Raw genomic sequence first — 20,505 nt, forward strand, 5'->3', positions numbered from 1 at the left:
TTGGGACAACATGAAAGAAATTGTGTGGAACCCTCCGTTTTTAACAGTGTTGTGTTTTGTCTTTTTATGTTGTCTATGCAGAAGAGTCTTCTACATCGCTGAAAGTTGGAGCCTACATCTTGATCGGGATTGGATCTCTGTCTATGCTCATGGGATTCCTGGGTTGCATTGGTGCCATCTATGAGATCCGCTGCCTGCTTGGATTGGTGAGTTGATAATGGACAGTGTATTGGGAGCAATTGTTTGTTTTTGTTGGGGTTTTTTTGGTCTGTGTTTTATGAGGGTTTTTTAATTCTGTGTTTTTGTTCTGTGGTTTTGTTCTGTGGTTTTGTTTTTGTTCTGTTTTTTGTTCTGTATTGTTTTTTCTTTTTGTTTTGTTTCTGTTTTTGTTGTTTTTTTGTTTTTGTTTTGTGGCTTTGATTTTGTTTTGTTCTGGTTTAGTTTTGTTCTGTGTCTGTTTTGTTCTGTGTGCTTTTGTTTTGTTATATGGTTTTGTTTTTGTTCTGTTTTATTCTGTATTTTTTTTTTGTTTTTGTTTTTGTTGTTCTATTTTGGTTTTGAGGCTTTGATTTTGTTTTGTTCTGTTATTTTTTTTGTTGCTCTTTGTTTAGTTTTGTTCTGTGTCTGTTTTTGTTTTTCTTCTGTGTTGTTTTGTGGTTTTAATTGTTCAGTTTTTTTTTTTTTGTTTTGTTTTGGTACTGTTTTTGTTTTCTGTTTTTTTTTTTTTTTTTTTTTTTTTTGGTCTCTTTGTTTTGCTGACTAATAGCCCATTGCAAACAACCTGGTGCGCATATATTATATTATATTATATTATATTATATTATATTATATTATATTATATTATATTATATTATATTATATTATATTATAATAAAACATTCTGACTACATCAAGACCAGCTTGTTCTGAGTTAATGTCATTTATATTTTGCCCATAATAAGATAGAGTTAGGTAGTTAGATAAGATTATTTACACTAGTTAGAAATTTTTTACACTATTTTAAATCTGTTATTATTTTTTTTTTATTGTTGAGCACTGAAACAATCACAGACTTGTTGCTGCTAACCTTCCATAACCTCAGTCACAGTAAGGCTAGAATTTTTAGTGCTCAGAGTGTCTTCATAAAGCCCTCGTCCATTAGCATGATAAAGAGCTGGTTTTCAGTGGCTCTCTGAGGTTAATGCTGCTGGATTTACTGAGCCGGACTGCCAGGGATAAGCCAGTCAGATTTAGGGGATGTTTGTGGAAGAACTGGGGGTCATATTTACTCCCCACTAGTTGACTGGATAAGCTTAACGGTCAAAAAGGGTCTGTGTTAAACTCTTTGACCCATTTAGGAAACAACATTACCATATATAAAGGACATGACAAGACAGAATAATCAATCACACATTTCAGTTTGACCAATAATCCAATTAATGTGTTGTCCAAACTAGCTAATCATGTTTAAAAAACATACTATGAGTGTTTAGTAATTCTGAGTTGATGCTAATTGTGAATTTCTGTGCTGTGTTTGCAGTATTTCACGTGTCTGCTCCTCATCCTCATCGCTCAGGTCACAGCCGCTGTTCTTATCTACCTCCAGAGAGACCTGGTAGGTTACACTAGTGTTCAAGTATTATTTATATACTAATACAATATTTATTCATATTTAGAATGAACTTTTTTGAATTAGTTTTTAACTTATTTTTATGTTTATTTGTTTTACTAGTAGTTTAAATAATTAACATTTTTATATTTAATTACATTTTTATACTATTTTAGTATTATTTTCACTACTAGAGTATTTATTAGTATGTCAGTTGCTTTTTTATTTTCTTTATTTTTAGTTAAAAAGAGAAAATTATTTATGTTTAGTTTTTTAAAGTACATTATTTTTATTAGTTTGTTTTTTTATATTAAAAAAAGTTTAGGGTACATATCTTGTAGTGTGTGTATTGAGATACTGTTTACATAGCTAATAATATTTAAAATTCGATTTTGTTTATTTATTATTATTATTATTATTTTAGTTAATTTTGTTTTTTAATATTTGTTTTAGTGTTACTTTATTTTTACAGTGTTATTATTATTTTAAAATAATCGTTAAACATAAAAAAACATTTGATCTACTTTAAATTAATCTTTAATTATTTTTCATTTTAGTCTAAGTAATTTTGTTCTCTGTCAGTTATTTTTTTAAATAAATAAATTTATTTTATTTAGTTTCAATTAACAATGACAACACTATATGGTTTATGGTATCTTTGTAAGGTTAGAAAAAGATTGAAATGCCTTTAAATAGCGAAGTCTCAGGGATATTTTAATAGATGCTAAATATAAATTTATATCTAAATATAAATCTTACTATTAATCAGTTTAAAAGTAGCTTCCTCAATATTATCTTAAAACATCTGATTTAGTTTTTAATACATAAATAGTTTATATATATATATATATATATATTATATATTTCCCCTAAATTAGTCACCATCAGACTATTTGTTTGCATATCACTAGTGTTTTTTATGGGTGATTTATGCAAAAATGTCACAGGCTTAACAGCACTTTTTTTGTAGTCAGCTTTGACTCTGCTGTAATGTCTTAACCCATTGGCTGCTGCTGTTTACGCTGGTAAATGTGTCAGGAAGACAAGCAGGTGAGATTTACCTCAAGAAACTCTTCCACTTCCAGCTCATTTGAATGAAGGTTGCTGAACCCATTCACTTTCCACTATGAAACATTCAAGTTTCAGCACAAAATATTTCCGTGACTAACAGAAATGAACAGGTGGCTTCGAGTGTTTCATGTGGAGATTCACTCCGTCACTCGCTCTCATGTTAACAACAGTGCCCTCTTCAGGAACGCAGTGGAAATGCACGAACTTCAAGAGTATTATTTAAAAAATCTAACCAACAGCCCCTGCACTTCCTCTCATCAACCTTTCCATATTGTTTGGGGGAATAAAGTGTATATACATGCTCTAATGCTGCATTTAACTTGCTAATGCTCGGTCAGCCTTTTTAAAATCAGGTTTAGTTAAGTAGTGTCAGCCATAAGCACATGCTTAATACTCATCAGTTTAGTTTACTAACCGGTGGTGGACACCATGAGTCAGATATGGGAGATCCTCTCAGCTTAAGTGCCTGCAACTGATGGTGAATTTTAAGATTTATTATTGTAATTGAAAATCATATTTCACTCATCACTGTGAGTTATGAATGGAATCTACTGTAAGCAGCTGTTTAATTCCATTGGATGTCCATATTTTTGTATTATCGCCTGAGCAGTGTATGTTTTACCTAAAAATATAATGTTAAAATAACAAGTGACAAGGTGGCTCAGTGGTTAGCACTGTCGCCTCACAGCAAGAAAGTCGCTGGTTTGAGTCCCAGGTGGGTCAGTTGTCATTTCTGTGTGGAGTTTGCATGTTCTCCCAGTGTTGGCGTGGGTTTCCTCCGGGTGCTCCGGTTTCCCCCACAGTCCAAAGACATGTGGTACAGGTGAATTGAATAAACTAAATTGGCCGTAGTGTATCAGTGTGAATGAGTGTGTATGGGCGTTTCCCAGTACTGAGTTGCAGCTGGAAGGGCATCCGCTGTGTAAAACATATGCTGAATAAGTCGGCGGATCATTCCGCTGTGTCAAACCCTGATGAATAAAGGGACTAAGCCGAAGGGAAATTAATAAATGAATAACACAAGTTCTTGCTCATGTACAGTTAAAACATTTTATTTTTTAAATATTTCCCAAGTGCTATTTAATAGATTTCAACACATTTTAATACATAATAGTTTTAATAACTAATTTCTGATAATTTATTTTGTCATTACTGTGAATTTTAAATTAGAATATTTCAATGCTATGAAATATTTTCTCTATTAAACCTCAGTTGTAAAATATTTGAAGAATAAATATAATTTCACAGGCCTACTAATAAATTTGTCTTTGACTGTACATGTGCAATATGGCATACACTTATGTGGCCAGAAGGTTTGTAAATAAAAGAAAACATAAAAAACTTGTATCAATAACTACTTTTTATCTTTAAATTTTAAGTACATTATAATACAAGATCAAGTAAAATAGGAAAGAAAAGCGCTTTATATTTTACTGAAGTAATATTTAATAGTTTATATGACTTTTACTGGAGTGCTTGACTTGTCTTCTTTGTCCGTCACTGTTCTGAACTTCAGCATGTTGAATAGATATCATATTTTGATTAGCCTGTAGTGTGTGAAGTCATTGAGAGCAGGTAGCTGAAGTGTGTGTTGGGGCTTGCTCTGTTTTCTCAGTATATAATGTACTTCACCACAGGGCATGACTGACTGACTGCATTTCCCAGAACAGGGCGAGGTTCACAACAGTCTATGCATATTCGCAGTTTGTGTTGATCATTATTGTAGCCCCTCAGACCAGCTCCACCACACCTCTTCTACACGCACACTAACGGCACTTCACAAGATAAAGTTCACTTCAATAGCCTTCAGTTTGCTGTTACTAGGTGTTGAACATTTTTGAAATGGCAAAGGATGTTTGGTGTGTTTACATGACTACAGTACAGTGTTCTGAAAATGAAAAAGTTAGTTTATTCAGCTTTTGAAAACTTTCATGTATAGATGGCAGTGTTTTCAAAACAATCTCCATTCATGTGCATCTGCCGGAACATCTTTTACTGTATGTATTATGTAATGCTGTATTACGCATGTCAGGGGTCTGTTCCAAGCTAGAGTTGATTATTGATGATTTGACACTATCCAGTATAGTTTCTGTAACAGGCCTGTAAACTCAAACCTGCTCAGGAGCAGGCTAATTTCATATAAACAGGCTTAGATTGTGTCATTTCAAGCAAAGATGTCGAAAGTCTTTACCCATTGCTGATATTATCTTACAAAAGTACTGTACTTTATAAAATAAAAACTATAGATAAATCAGATTTGTAAAAAATAAATGTAATCCATATAATTATGTAATTCACACTCCAAAATAAATCTAAATCTTGTCATTTTCTGTCAAGATTTTCTGTCTTTTTTTTTTTTTTTTTGCAAATATTTATCACTTAAATTAGATGAGACTAAAATATTTCCATAGTTTCACCATCATTCTCCCTGTGTTTGTGTGAGTTTCCTCCAAGTGCTCTGGTTTGCCCCACAGTCCAAAGACATGCGCTATAGGTGAATTGAATAAGCTAAATTGGCCGTAGTGTATGTGTGAATGCAAAAGTGTATGGGTGTTTCCCAGTGTTGGGTTGTGGCTGGAAGGGCATCTGCTGCGTAAAACATATGCTGGATAAGTTGGCGGTTCATTCCGCTGTGGCGACCCCTGATTAATAAAAGGAATAAGCCAAAAAGAAAATGAATGTTGCACATGAATATCTTTGGAAATATATTTTCTAGATCAAATTGATATATATTTTGTGTCAAGAATAATTAGAAAATGAAGTAAATCTCATATTCCATGGAGATATTTTGGGAATAAATGTATAAAAACCTTTATTCTAGATTCCTTATATTTAAATACTTGTATCTCAGCCAAATATTGTCCTATCATAAAAAGTATACATCAAGGGAAGCTTATTTATTCAGCTTTAATGTGACGTATTAATGTCAATTTAAAACTGACACTCATGGGTATTTTAGTGGTACAGAATCACAAATATCAAAAAGCTAATAACTTTTTTAGTTGTCTATAAATATTGAATCATTTAAATGGCAGTGTATGAATTTATCATCATTATTATTTCAGGATTATTAGATTATTTAATATTATTTCGTTTCAATGGGTGTTATTCAGTTCACAGCACAGATTCATCCAAACATGTCTCTGTGTGTTTATTTTTAGCTGAAAGGAGAGACGTACAATATTGTGAACAAAATTCTGGTGAACTACACTGGTTCTAACAATACATCAGAGGATGCCTGGGATTACATTCAGAGAACGGTGAGCAAGAACTTTCCCTTTAGCCATTGTCTGCCATTTCCTTCTTCCCTGCAATATTACATCATTCCCTTACAGTAAACTTGCGGTAATATCTGTTGCACATTTATTATCGGTGTATAGATTTCTATTGTTCTAACTGTTAGTGTAATTCAACGGTTCTCTCTCAGATGAAGTGCTGTGGATGGAATGGACAGTCTGACTGGAATGAGAACGTGATGATAAAGAGTCAGAACAACTCCAAGATTCTGTATCCATGCTCCTGCAGAAATGAATCCATCAGTGGCTCAGATAAACAAGAAAAAGGCTTTTGTGAGGGTTTGGTCCCTCAATGGCCTGTCTTCACTAAGGTAAACACTTGCAGCTTTACCGCTCACACCAATATATGCAGTCATAGATTCCTGCTTAGTGTCTCAACCATGATTTGTTTTTTTTAAATCTTTGTTTTGTAATGTGTAACATAGCTGTTTATGAATAGAAAAAGTCTGCAAACTTTCAAAAATCAAAGGCACAGTCAATGAAGTTGTTTCCTAAATTAATGAACTGATCGCATGTTATAATCAGAGATTTACAAATAGATTAACATAATGTACAGGTTGCTGTTAATAATCAGGAGTATTTGCATATTAATAGCATCCTGTACATTGTTCATCTAATTGTAAATCTCTGATTATAGTTAAATACCACCTTTATATTATGTTCGTAGTACATCCGTCTGTAAATATCACCCAAATTTTAACTTATCTCTATATCCTGCACATGCTGCTGTTGCACTTCTGGTCAGACCTAAGCTACATTTCGTTGTCTTGTACATGTGTAATGACAATAAAGTTGACTCTAATCTAACCTAATGTCAACTTGAGCATCAAGTACTTTAGTTGAGGCTTGGAAGAGTTTTATCTACAATAGAAAAGATTCACTTCGCTTTCATTGGAGCTTGAAATTATATGTTAAATCTTCATTCTCATAACTTTACATAACAATGAGTTTACTACCCTTCATAGCTAAAATTCAGTTATGGTAATAAGTTTCTTGTTTCTATTGTAACCAGTAGAAAAAAAATCACAACAGTCTTGGACATCTGACCAATGAGAGCAGAGTATACTCTCAGCTGACCTGGACTTTTAAAGGGATAGTCGGGATGAAAATGAAAATTCTGACATCATTTACTCAACCTCGACTTGTTTGTCGAACACCAAAGAAGATATTCTGAAGAATGTTGGAATGAACAGCCATTAACTTCCATTGTATTTTTTGTTTAAATTATTGATGCTTTTGTTCTTCCAACATTCTTCACATATCATCTTTTATGTTCAGTAGAAGAAGAAAAAAATAATAAAAGTTTAGAATCACTTGAGTGTAAGTAAATGGTGAGAAAATGATCATTTTTGGGGTGAACTATACCTTTTAACCTTAAAGCAAGTAATTAAATTTTTATGAAACTTATTATTGATTATTATTATGTATATGTAGATCCATTTTTATTTATTTTATCATACAATTTTTTTTTTTCTTGAGATGGAAGAAGCTGGCATGACACAAACTCTCAAACCTGCTGTTTCTGTTAGATGGTGCTGATGAGATTTCCCTCTCCATCTGTGCTGCGTTCTCTCCTTCCTTCAAATTGCTTTTAGCACAGCATATGGATTTCCTTCATGGACTGAACATCAGCTATTCTCTGCCTGCCAGCCATTCACTCCAATTCAAGCTCCAACTCGGGCACTGCTTCTGCTCATTAGATCCCAAAGTCAAGCATGCCAGTTTTCAAACCTTAACATTAGCATATTTGCATATGGCATGTAAACGAGATCAAATAAAGTGAAAGGGCGATACACAATTCTTTCCGAAAATGCCATATCACTTTAATTCTCTGTATTATACACTGCCATACACCAATAGTTTGAAATAAGAAAATAAAGCTTCCACTATAAATCAAGATGCAGTTTCCTGTAAATTAATCCACTGACTTCGACTTTCTTTCCGCTAGTTTGAGTTTGGCTCGTTCGTGTTTGTCTCTTTGGATGTTGTCTTTGGAGAACTCTGTTCTGTTCAGGCTTATTTCCAAATCCTGCATATCTTCTTTCACTTTTCTCTCCGTTTGTTCTGCTTTTTTCATTTCTCTTCATTCCTTGTTTCCAGGGCTGTATATCTAGTTTGGAGGACTGGATCCTAAGGAACTGTGGAGTTATTCTGGGAGTCTGTGTTGGAATAGCAGTGATCGAGGTAAATCTAGAAAGCATGTCTTGTAAAATCCATGCTCCCATCTATGTGTTGTTTATGTCTGTGCTGGTGTGCTATCCTTCAATTCTGTCGTTTTTGGGACATTTCACAAATACTATGACCTAATGTGCCTCACGAGGTTCACTGGTTAATGTGCTCCCTGTATAAAAGTTTAAAAATCATTTGCTCATGACATAAAATAAAATTATCTGACTTTTTGAACTTTTAAATGGAGTGAAAATTATTTTTTGCATAATAATTTGGTGTGAATTAAGTTAAAAATGGCTAACAAGTGCTTTATTATCATTATTATTATTATTATTATTAGTAGTAGTAGTATTTATATTATATTATATTATATTATATTATATTATTATTTTTCTTTTTGGCTTAGTGAATGAACCGCCAACTTATCCAGCATATGTTTTACACAAGGGATGCCCTTCCAGCTGCAACCCATCACTGGGAAACATCCATACACACTCATTCACACACATACACTACGGACAATTTAGCCTACCAATTCACCTGTACCACATGTTTTTGGACTTGTGGAAACCGGAGCACCTGGAAGAAACCCACGCGAACACAGGGAGAACATGCAAACTCCACACAGAAATCACAACTGACCCACCCGGGGCTCACACCAGCGGCCGCCTTGCTGTGAGGCGATTGTGCTACCCACTACGCCACCGTGCACCATTATATTATATTATATTATATTATATTATATTATATTATATTATATTATATTATATTATATTATATTATATTATATTATATATTATTTACATGACTAAATAAGTATTTAGTTGTTTATTTTAATGTATTAATAAATGACCAAGAGATATCAAAATAGTTGCATGCAATTTACAGAAAGAACCACATTTTTTTTACACAATTACAAATTTTTATTTAATTAAATCAATTAATATTTAGTAATCATTTATTATTTTTATGTAATAAGATCAATTTGTATGCAATTTACAGAAAGAACAGTCTGAAAATATGTTTACATATTTACATATTTTAGTTATTTTTTTATTTAAATTAAACTAATTTAATTTAACTAATTAAACTTTATTTAAATTAATTAATATTTTCTATTTAATTGTTAATATCTGAAAAACAAATTTTTACATAATCACTTGTTTTTTTTTTTTTGTTTTTTTTTTAGAAAACTATATTTATAATAATTATTATTTAATATCTGATCAATCACATAAAATGTATTAGTATGAAATTTACTAGAACTATAGGTTTCCTGTTTCAATCACTATAAACAAACATGTTGTTAAAGTTTGGTAACTTTTTACTGTGTCCTTACACTTGCCCCACCTACAGTACTTACGATTACAATAAATAGTGTATGCATAATTATATGCAGCTAACACTAATCCTAACCACATATTAAGTACATGTAGCTAATTAATATTACCCAATACTGTTCAGTCACACTGTAGCAAGGACGCCATGAAATAAAGTGCAGCCATGTGTTCATTTGTTGTAATTGTCATGAGCTTTAAATAAAAACATCAAAAGTCCCAAACTGTGGTAGCTTATGGATGTGTAAGAAGTGGGGGGAGCAGATTGTGCTCATTCTTGTCTACTCTGCTTACTTCAGCTTTTAGGGATGATCCTGTCCATGTGCCTCTGCAAGAGTGTCCAACAAGAGGATTACACCAAAGTCCCCAAATACTGAGCGCAAACCCCCATCACAGCACAAAACAGCAGTGTTACAGCCTCTCCACACCAGCACAGCAACTGGAACAAAGCGAACCAGACCAGACACACAAACACTTTATTATCCCATCAAACAATCCAGTCATCACCCTGTTCAACATCAACATTTTATAACAGCGCTCTTCTTCTTTTAAAGAGACACTCTTTTGGAAATAGGCTTATTTTATAACTCCACCAGAATTAAAGATTGACATCCATTCAGTTGATTTCTGGGTTTGGCAAGAACACTTTTAGCTTAGCTTATCATAAATCATTGAATCAGATTAGACCATTAGCATCTCATTCAAATTAAAAAAACAGTTCAGATCATTTTCTTATTTAAAGCCGGGCTCTTATGTAGTTACCTTGTGCATGAAGATCAACAGAAATTTAAACGTTTGTATTTTTTGGCCAATATGGCTAGGAACTGTACTCTCATTTTGGCATAATAATTACAGTAAGTAACTTTGCTGCCATACCATGGCTACAGCAGGCACAATAATATTATGCAGTGCTTTTACCTAGTTACTCAGCTTGGGACTATTTTCAGGCACTGCATAATATCATAGCCAAGGTAGTGCAGCAAAGTTCCTTCATTATTGCATCATAATGGGTATAGTTAAGTAGTATAGTAAGGGTATAGTTCCTAGACATATCGACCCAAAAAAAGCAACTTTTCATTTTCCGTAAGCCTTTGTAACCACAAAAGAGTCCATTTTCAAATAGTACAATTATCTAAAACTTATAATGAGTGAAGTGCTAATGGTCTAATCCGAATCAATGATTTATGCTAAGCTAAGCTAAAAATGCTGCCACCAGACTCCGGGTTCGGCTGAATGCATTCAAAAATGAAAAACTCAACTGTTTAACTCTAGAAAGTGCATGAGGGTACAAATGAGCTACAAACAAAAAAAGTGGGGTGTTCCTTTAAATCGTATATATTGTATAGATTGATCTTTTGAGCATCTCAGTAGCATGATGTATGATTAAAGCTGTATTTGACTGTTGCGTTTACGGTTTTCATTGTTAGTTGAATCTAAGAGAGCACTTTAGTGAATAGAGAGTTTGATAAGGGAGCTACTTTTAAAATATTTCTTTTTATTAAAAAAAACCAAGGGGGAAATCAACACTTTTATTTACCCTAATCATTATTTTATATGAGAATTGTATACTTTCAATTTGGTTATGTATATGATTGATATACTTCAGTCAGGTTTGTTCTTAGTGAATTACTACATTCCTCTTATAGCAGCACTTAATGATTGCTTTCTGCGTGTGTTATTAGTCAGGGTGGAGCAGGTGTGGTTTGGGTTGGGTGAGGATGCCTGCGGTTGGCGAATGCTAGGGCAGAGGAGGAGACTGAGGGCCAGCGTAGCGTTTCTTGTGGTTTACATGTGAGTCAGGGTGTGTATCTGGATTCAGGCTGAGTTCGTATCCCACAATTCCTTCTGCTGGGTGAAACAGCTGTTCAAATGTGTCCAGAACAGGCTTTAGATACACGTCTTGCTGACTGACTCCAGCTGTAGCCTGAGCGAAATCCTCACATCTGACATCTGTCTTCCTGTTTCTGACTCATTTTAGTCCAAATAAAGCAGGTCTGAAGTCATGTGAGGCTTTTAAGTATCTTTATGTTTCTTCTTTTTTAAATGTTTTTGAGTCTTCGGTTTTATTATTTCATGTGAAGCTGATGTAAATGTTGTATGGCTGTTGTCAGTGGTGTTTATCCAGAACAAAAGCTTCATGTGAGACGGGAGGAGAAAAGAACAACCTAGATGCTGTCTTTAATGCATTTTCAAACACTTTATAGCTTTCTGACTAAGAAATGTGTAACGTTTCATTTCTCAACTGCCAGATGTTAAAGCGATAGACCTAGAAGATATTTTTAGTTTATGATTTTTCACATTTCAAGACTGAATAATACTTCAGTCTCCTTTTGTATTTTCTTAAGATGTTGTCTCTAGAACTCTAGTTTAGATATCGAGAGATGCTTTTTATTTTAAATCTGAAAATGTACCAAAATTGGGAGGATTTTGTAAATCCGAGGTAAAGCGAAGATGAAGGGCTTTTTTTTTTTTTTTTTTTGTACATTCCTTAAGCAAGATTTTTTGTTAAACTGGGAAGCCATGTCTATGTAGTGACTTTTACCAGCTTTAGTACAAGCATGTCTATGCAATAGTTAAGAGTTGAAATAAAAGAAAACTTGGACACCAAATTCTGTCCATTGTCATCTGTGAGTAAATGGATATTTTTTTATTCTTAATTCATAATAAGAGTTTACAATGAGATACAGGTCTCTAAAAAAACTAAAGATGACGATCCACCTTGTGAAACAATAAGTAAAGTTTATTTATAAACTAATTTTAGAGGATCGCGTGCTTATTATTGAACATGGCTGGTTCTGCATTAGCCATGTATGATCCACCAATCAGACGATTCCTAACCCATTATGAAGAGCCAGGGTTTCTCACTACAGTCATCTTCGATTTGAAGAATCCCCCCTTCCACCCCTACTTCTCCACCTTTTCCTTTATAGGGCAGCACGGTGGCCCAGTGGTTAGCACTGTTGCCTCACAGCAAGAACGTCACCTGTTCTAGTTCTTTAACAGGCCGGCTGTCATTTCTGTGCGTAGTTTGCATGTTCTTGTAGTGAATTGATCAATCTAAATTTAGCACTACAGTCAAACTCTCATCCAGCAGTAAATCTCTTCATAGCAATGATTTTAGTCATCAGCTCTCATCAAAAAGGGGGAGTTGTCGAGATCTACCTGAGCTCAAGGCTCCCCTCTCGCCCTGCAAACGGAAGGGAGCCCAAAAAAAGTACTCAAGGCTCAAGGACCTTTTGAGCTCAGGGCTCTCTCCCAGGACAGCATGCAAAACTTGCTTATAATCAATCATCAGCTAAGTGTAAACTTGACACAGACAAAAAAACTACAGGCCCATAGCCAGCCTGGTGAAACAGGTGTTTTTTTTTTTTTCTTAAAAAGTGGACCTTTTGCAGTTATTCGCCTCATTTTCTTTTGAGTTATGAGGTTTAAATAGGTTGCATTCTAGTGACATTTTGAGAACAATTTTTTGCTGGATTAGCTTGTCGGATGGTCATCATAACCACACTTTTTGATGTACCAAAAACATTTTCTAGAGATTTATATCAATTATCATTTACATGATATAAACATCAATTATATCATTAGAATAAAAAAATAGGAATCTGTTAAAGTTTTAAATTAACCTGCAGCCTTTTGTCATTTAAATAGCAAACTGGCCAGCACATTCAACTTTCCTCAGTCACGCTGAAGTGACAGCCAACACAGGATTCCGCTTGGTGTTAAAACCTTTTCTGATGCTTTGTTTTTTACAATTTATTATGGCATAGCGGTCAAAATAGGACAAATGAGCTCATGTGTGGCACAAATTCTGGACCCTTGTCAGTGAGGGGTGGGTCTTTCAAACCACATAAACCCCCCTGGCTATGGGCCTGCTTCTTGCATCTTAGTTCTTTGTTACAAGTAGTGATTCATTGTTTACATTACACGGTGTTATCTGTACAAAACCTGAATCGCTTCTTACTCAAACCTTGACAACACGATCTCATGACAAGTCGTAACCTTTTTTTATTCAGTGGCTAAATCAAAGTTGTACAACCTCATCACTTCTCTGCCAGTTACGTTTTCTCATTATTTAAAAGAAAAACACGACTCAAGACTGACCTGATAAAATAAGGCCCGAGTTCAACACTATGGCACTTTTTTTTCCCAAATGCTCACAAAAACAGTGTACTGAAGTGTCACTTTAAATTATGTAATTAAATTATATATTATATAAACTTTATGGATCCTATTGGGGTTTTTTGAAAAACACATTTTATTATAATTATAATTCCAGCCATTGATTATTGATACTGGTTAAAGTCACATTTTAAACTGTTTTAAAATACTATACCCGAGACCATTACTTGGCAACAATTCTACTAACAGTTCAGAGTCAAAGAAACTGTTTTATTTGCTTTTTTTTTTTGTTAAATCTTGCTATGTATGTGGTATAACTGCTTTATAAAAGTAATAAGCCCAGTTAAGCTGTGGTTTACAGTGAATGTAGAACACTCCTTCAGTACTCTTAGCTGTTATTAATTCATAGTAAGCCACTGCTTTCACTGGGCTTATAATTTTAAACTGCCTGAGCCCAAAGGCTTCTAATACAGAACATGGAACCATGTCCAAGGCACTTGTTGAGGTTTTAGACCAGAACCCACTCCTCCAGGAAAAGACCTCTGAGGTAAGGTATGCTACTGTCCAATTGCAGTTACTGTGAATTTTGATTATTTCTAGTGAACTGTCATGTCATTCTGTGCCCACTGCTATTAATATTTGCCTTGTTCTTGTTCTATGTATGTACTCTCTCTCTATATAAATAAATGTGCATGGGTTCTGCTACATTGCTTATTTAAACTTCATCTGATTTCATGTTTGAGCAACTAAACAAATGCTTAGGACTTTATTTTGTTTATAAACTGAGTATTAGACTCAATATTGTTAAAGAAGCATCATGCAATTGAAGGTTCAGTCACACCACTATTTCACTGAAATAACTTCATGCATATGATAAGTTGAAAAGCTACAATCAGGACGTAAATACACAAGGGGCAATGATAAAATGTAACCATAGCAACAAGCAGGTGATGGGAAAATGAGAGCAAATTCGTTAGATAACTAACAAATCAGAATGTAGTATCTAATAGTAGAATTTAATAAGGTCAGCTGGACCCTCCCCCACCCCCATTTACGATTTTTGTCTCCAATGCTCAAAATACAGTAAAACTACAATGTGTAATTCTTAAAATGAAAACAAAACATCTTCTTAACTGCTGCTTGATATTTGTGACAACTGAGTTTCCCCCCCCCCCCCCCCCCCAACTGCTTTATTTATGACTAGATTTACAGCATTAATTTGAAATATAAGCTTTTTTTTACCATAGACAAATTGGATCCTTTCTGAATAAAATATATGTTTTAATATACAATTTGATTTCTGCTTCCAATGCCTTTACCAGATAGAACGTTTTTCATAGTTTCTGCTGAAAGCTACATTGGCATTTGAAACCAGAAGAGGGAGCTGTTGGTACACTTAAGGTCATGCTTGGGATCTTTTCACCCTGAGGTTTTTAACTGTTAAAATCCCAGACAAAATATTTACTAGTTACACTATTGTACTTTACTATAATATATTGTACTTAAACCGAAATAAAACTTATTAATGATTAAATAAGAACTATTTCATGTAAAATTATAAATTATAAGCATTATAAATTAAGATCAATAAAGCTCTATTAATTATAATTGCTGACAAAAGACAGAATATTTCATTTGATGTATAATGTTGTGGCTAGTATACTCCTTGATTACCACAAGAGGTCAGTCGCTGTTGTCATTTAAGGTCCAGTGGTCTATTCTAATGGCAAAATGTGGTTTTTGATACTGTACATAGTTTACTTGGTTATTTTATTATATGAACCTCTTGCGGTCCCGCTGAGAAAATGAAGAAACCACTTTTCTGTCTGCCACGGAGGACAGACCTCAGAAAGCACTGCCAGGAGAAGATCTGACTCTGTACTCGCTCCGACTGTAAGCTGGTGGTTGGTTTTGCATATGATCTACATCCATGACCCAAATTCATTTATTCAGATATTCCATATACAATAAATTATGTAAATGTTTTTTTCTTTCTTACTTTTATTCATCTCTTGCAGTGTGCAACTATTTTATTCTTCTATAGGCTAGTTTGCAACTTTGCATTCATATCAGTTTTGGTTGTTTTTACAGTTTTTTACAGACGCTCATACTTAGGTCACTTTTGCAGAACTCTTCACACAATTCTCCTAACCAACTTTCAGCTTGGCAAAGCAGTTCATTTCAAAATGCACTACAACTACCAAAGCCCTTTATTCAGGTCTCAAATAAACTCATTCTTCCAGAACACTAGCAAAGGTTGACAGCCGACATCCGTTGTCACCCGCAAAACAATAGGCTAAAAAACACTAACAACATGTACCATTATACAGTGTTTGCTTGTGTAAAACAAGGTCACATCTCTGTTTGTAAATGCAATATAAATGGATTATAATTGCAATAGATATGCTATTGAAATAAATCAGACATTGATGCAGAATTCCTCAATATTTTATGTCGTTTATTTTTATGTTTTTGCATCAAGTAATTCCAATATACAAGAATTTGTAAACATTCCATCCACTGATACAGATACAATAGTAATGCTAATCTTGCTGGTTAAACTGCATTTTTAGATGTGAAATATGTTTCAATAAAATATTGCTGTTGAATTTTGCTGTCTTATTTTAGTTCTGCATTGTTATTGTTTTGAACACAAGTTTAACAGTTTTAAAAACAGTAAGCACGTGCAAAAAGTCCTGTACGTACAACGATTTTTGGCAGTTGTTGTGTCTGAGTGAGAAAAGAATTGATGAAATCTGTGAGATGTAGTCATTGAATGCATTTTGGATTAAAACAGTGGTAATTGATCCTCAGTTTAGCCCACATAGACTTCTGTTGTACTCACTGTATGAAGAGTTTTGCAAAAGTGACTTAAATTGAGAAATGTGCCTGGCATCTGTAAAAAACTGTAAAATAAAGAACTGTAATTTCTTTGTTTTGCCATGAGAAAATACTGGTCTGCTACTTAATCATCTTCTTCGAACAAATTTCTAAACGCCATGTCATCCTTTTCAAAGCGGCCACCAAACTGTGCTATCCTTTCTAGCTGATAGGCTAATTTTATAAACTACTATATATATATATATATATATATATATATATATATATATATATATATATATATATATACACACACACACACACACACACACACACACACATATATATATATATATATATATATATATATATATACAGTGCGTTGTTAATTGCAGAGCTATTTAAAAAAAAAAAAAAAGAAAGAAACAAGTTCTGAAAGAAATCAAGCCTCAGCCAGGTAATAAAAAGTAATGTAAAAGTGACAACGCATTACTTAACCATAAACAATAACTAAGGAAGGCAACTAGTTACTTTTCAGAAGAGTAACTCAATATAGGAATGCATTACTTTCTAAACGTTCCTCAACACTGGTGCTAAGCAGGTTATAATGTTTAAAAATGTGTAAGTTGTTAGTGTTAAACATGCTAGCAATATGCTAACAATATGTTAAAACGTGTTAGCCTTGATTTACGCATATATATGTGTATACATGCTGGAAGAGTTAAAATGTGCTAGCTTGGCTAGCATAGTAGATTTGTTGTTAATGTTAACAAAATGTTAAAACTTTAAAAACACAAGCTACAAAGTGTTGGACATGCTCAAAATGCTGGCAGCATGGTCATAGATGCTAACATTCAGTAGTGTTAAAACATGTTAAAGTGTTATGTGACAGAAACATCCCACCGTGATAATTCAAGCTAGAATATGCAAAATCTTGCTTCATTAATGAAATTCAATATGTTAAACGGCAGTGATGTTTAACTAATGTTAGCCACGGTACAAGGTAAAATAAGCAGAACATATAGCACTGTACCACAAAATAATATTAGGGATGTTTTTCCAACAATCAAAATTACAACATGCATTGTTCTAAAAATTAAACAATGAAACAATGTAACTTTTTTCCTTTGCTTCCTTCCGTCCTTCTTTCTTTCCGCTGCATTTGAATGAATAAATAGTGAATTCATTTTCATTTCAGGGTGAACCTTATTGCTTGCAAAGCTGTTTGAAACAGAACAAGGATTCTTAAACCAAATCTTTGTCAAACTCTACACACACACACACACACACACACACACACACACACTTCTATTATTATTATACATTAAATCATTTACGCACCATTTAGGGGTTTCAAACACGATTGAGTTCTTTGTCATTTTTAAGTGAATTATCCCTTTTAAGAACAGAGGCTGGAAAGTGAATCCTTGAACTGAACTGTGACAGAATCTGAAAGTTGGCCCCTAAACGTGTCCTGCATCCTCAACTTGTGCTCTTTTCCACAGTTTTTCCTGGAAATGCTTTTACTCATCTCACCTGTGGGCCTCTTCCTCATCCTGCCGGAGACGCCCATGCTGAACGTCCTGTTTTTAGCTGCTCTTACTAACAGATCCAGTCAATGACACGCTGATATCAAGACAAAACTTTGTCTTTACTGTAAGTGAAGATTAATGTTTACACAACAGTGGCATTTGGGGTCGTTGAATGTGTGGGTATTCATTTATGTAACAAACACAGAGTTACCCTTAATGAGACTTTGTCCAATTTATTGTTAAATGATATTAGCTACATATTTGGAAAAATACATAATTTGTAAATGGATTGCGCATTAAAATGTCATTGAGTGAATTAAAACTGGTCAGCACTTACAATATATTGAACTGATTAATTGACTTCATCTTAATGAAGTGTATTGTTATTAATCGAGCTCAGCACACACTTTGTGTCAAATCAATAAACATGTAGTTTTGTCATGTAGTTTGAAAACTTAAAGGGGAAATTAGATCAATCTAGATCAATCTGGTTGGCAGGTTTTCACATGAAAACTAGTTCAATGATATCAAAACTCTAAATATGACACTTCTGTCATGGATATATATATATATATATATATATATATATATATATATATATATATATATATATATATCAGCCATCAATTGTGAGATTATCAGCTGCTTATTAGCTGCTTGACAAGAAAGGAAAATATTTTCTTGGCACCATGCCTATTATTAAGTTACTGGCTGTTTATTTATACTTCTGAAGTAAATATTCTGCATGAGATATTATTTTATGTCCCTAATCAATTAATGATTACTAATAAGTATGAAAATAATTGATTGATGCATAAGTCAATGGTTCATTAATAGTGAGAATTGTACCTTAAAATAAAGTGTGACAGAAATGTTTTAATAGTATTTTTATGAACATTTATTTAAAATCAAGTCACACATTTTATATAAATGTAAAAACCCTGTTGAGTTGCATATGACTGAATATTAATCAATAAAAATAGAATAATTCTACTATTTTAAGTACACATTGTTCATCAGATTGCATCTCAGAGTTCATACAGAAAAGGAAATTACATTTAAAAGGAAAGAACTGTTAAAATCAGTGTTTAAAAAAATGTAATGTTTATTAACTGTGAATATAAGTCTGATTTCATAAAGTAAGAACTGCTGTAAACAACACAGAAGACTAAAACAAGCACAAAGACCCTTTGTTATGCACATGTGTATCATAAATCTGCATGAAGTGATGGTCAAGGCCATCGGGGTGCAGTTTTCCATCTCTCTGCTTTTGCAAGATCTCCACAGTTAGACATTAAATTAGCTGACTCTGCTGATAACTCTGAAACGAATGCCCACATTTCCTCTGTAAAATAGGTGAAAGAATTTGTCGAATCAGGGTTTTTTCCACTCACATTTGTACCTCTGTGGTTTGAATGTGAATGCAGAGTCTGTGCAGCTCCTTTATCAATGTTCAACCGCTTGACAATTTCTCCGCTGTGTTGCCGATAATGTGATTAGCATTACTTTTGCATACCTGCACATTATGACTGGTGACAAATGTGTTGTGCACATCCGGTCCTGTGCACCGGGCTTCACCATTTAGCAAATCCTGACAGTGGTAATTTCTTTTGGCCATTTAATGGTTACTGGTTTTTATCTGCTATTTTTGAGGCTCATCTGTCCTCTGCCTGTCTGAACTCATTTTGTTGATGGACGTGTGGGGGAGGAGAGAGAGAGAGAGAGAGAGAGAGCATGAAACACACTTTACCTGATTTCTATATATATATATATAAATATCTGTGTGTGTGTGTGTGTGTGTGTGTGTGCACCCGCATGGTGAATGTTCCTTTTCTCCTATTTTTCTTTTCCTTTCCTTTTTCTCTGCCTTGCAAGACCAGCATTTTTTTCTCGTATTTTAATGTGTATTGCAATAATTCTGTAATTTTAGCTGAAATTGACGTGCATGCATTTTTACTGAAGTCTAACCCTTGTGTATTGCTTAACTTTACTCTTCCATTATGTTAGTGGCAGTTTTTTTCCCCACTGACGTCCATTATAACCACATTATTAGACTGCAAAATGTTCTAAAAAAATTAGATTTGTCACCAAAAATCATTCTATTTGCTTAAATACTGATAAAATTGTGACTTAAAATCACCCCAGAGTGGATGAAAACATCTCCAACAGCACACAAGGGTTAAAGGAATCTCTGATGTATCTATTGTTCTGATTTCATTTGACGTTTTAAGATAGAAAAATAAATACATTTCCAAAACAGATGTATTTGTTGCTAATTATTCTGTAAAAAGAAAGTTTATCTCAAAAGTTTATCCCCCCTCCCCCCCCTATTTCTAGCCCCCCTGTTTATATGTTTTCCCCAATTTCTTTTTTACGGAGAGCAGATTTTTTTCAACACATTTCTAAACATAATAGCTTTAATAACTCATTTCTAATAACTGATTTATTTTATCTTTGTCATGATGACAGTAAATTATATTTGACTAGATATTTTTCAAGACACTTCTATACAGCTTAAAGTGACATTTAAAGGTTTAACTAGGTTAATTAGGTTAACTAGGCAGGACAGA

At 33.6% G+C, this 20,505-nt stretch overlaps 1 protein-coding gene across 1 annotated transcript in view; it reads left to right on the forward strand.

Moving 5' to 3' along the window:
• Positions 1-12,070, forward strand: part of cd82b (CD82 molecule b) — a 47,973-nt gene extending 35,903 nt beyond the window's left edge. Inside the window, exons 4-9 of the mRNA XM_056478173.1 lie at positions 82-206; positions 1,520-1,594; positions 5,821-5,919; positions 6,087-6,266; positions 8,056-8,139; positions 9,761-12,070. Of these exons, the coding sequence (XP_056334148.1) occupies positions 82-206; positions 1,520-1,594; positions 5,821-5,919; positions 6,087-6,266; positions 8,056-8,139; positions 9,761-9,838 (641 nt within the window). The 3' untranslated portion in view covers positions 9,839-12,070. The remainder of the gene's footprint in view (positions 1-81; positions 207-1,519; positions 1,595-5,820; positions 5,920-6,086; positions 6,267-8,055; positions 8,140-9,760) is intronic.
• The last annotated feature ends 8,435 nt before the right edge of the window (positions 12,071-20,505 follow it).

Source organism: Danio aesculapii, chromosome 18 (genome assembly GCF_903798145.1).
Source record: "Danio aesculapii chromosome 18, fDanAes4.1, whole genome shotgun sequence".
Lineage (NCBI taxonomy): Eukaryota > Metazoa > Chordata > Actinopteri > Cypriniformes > Danionidae > Danio > Danio aesculapii.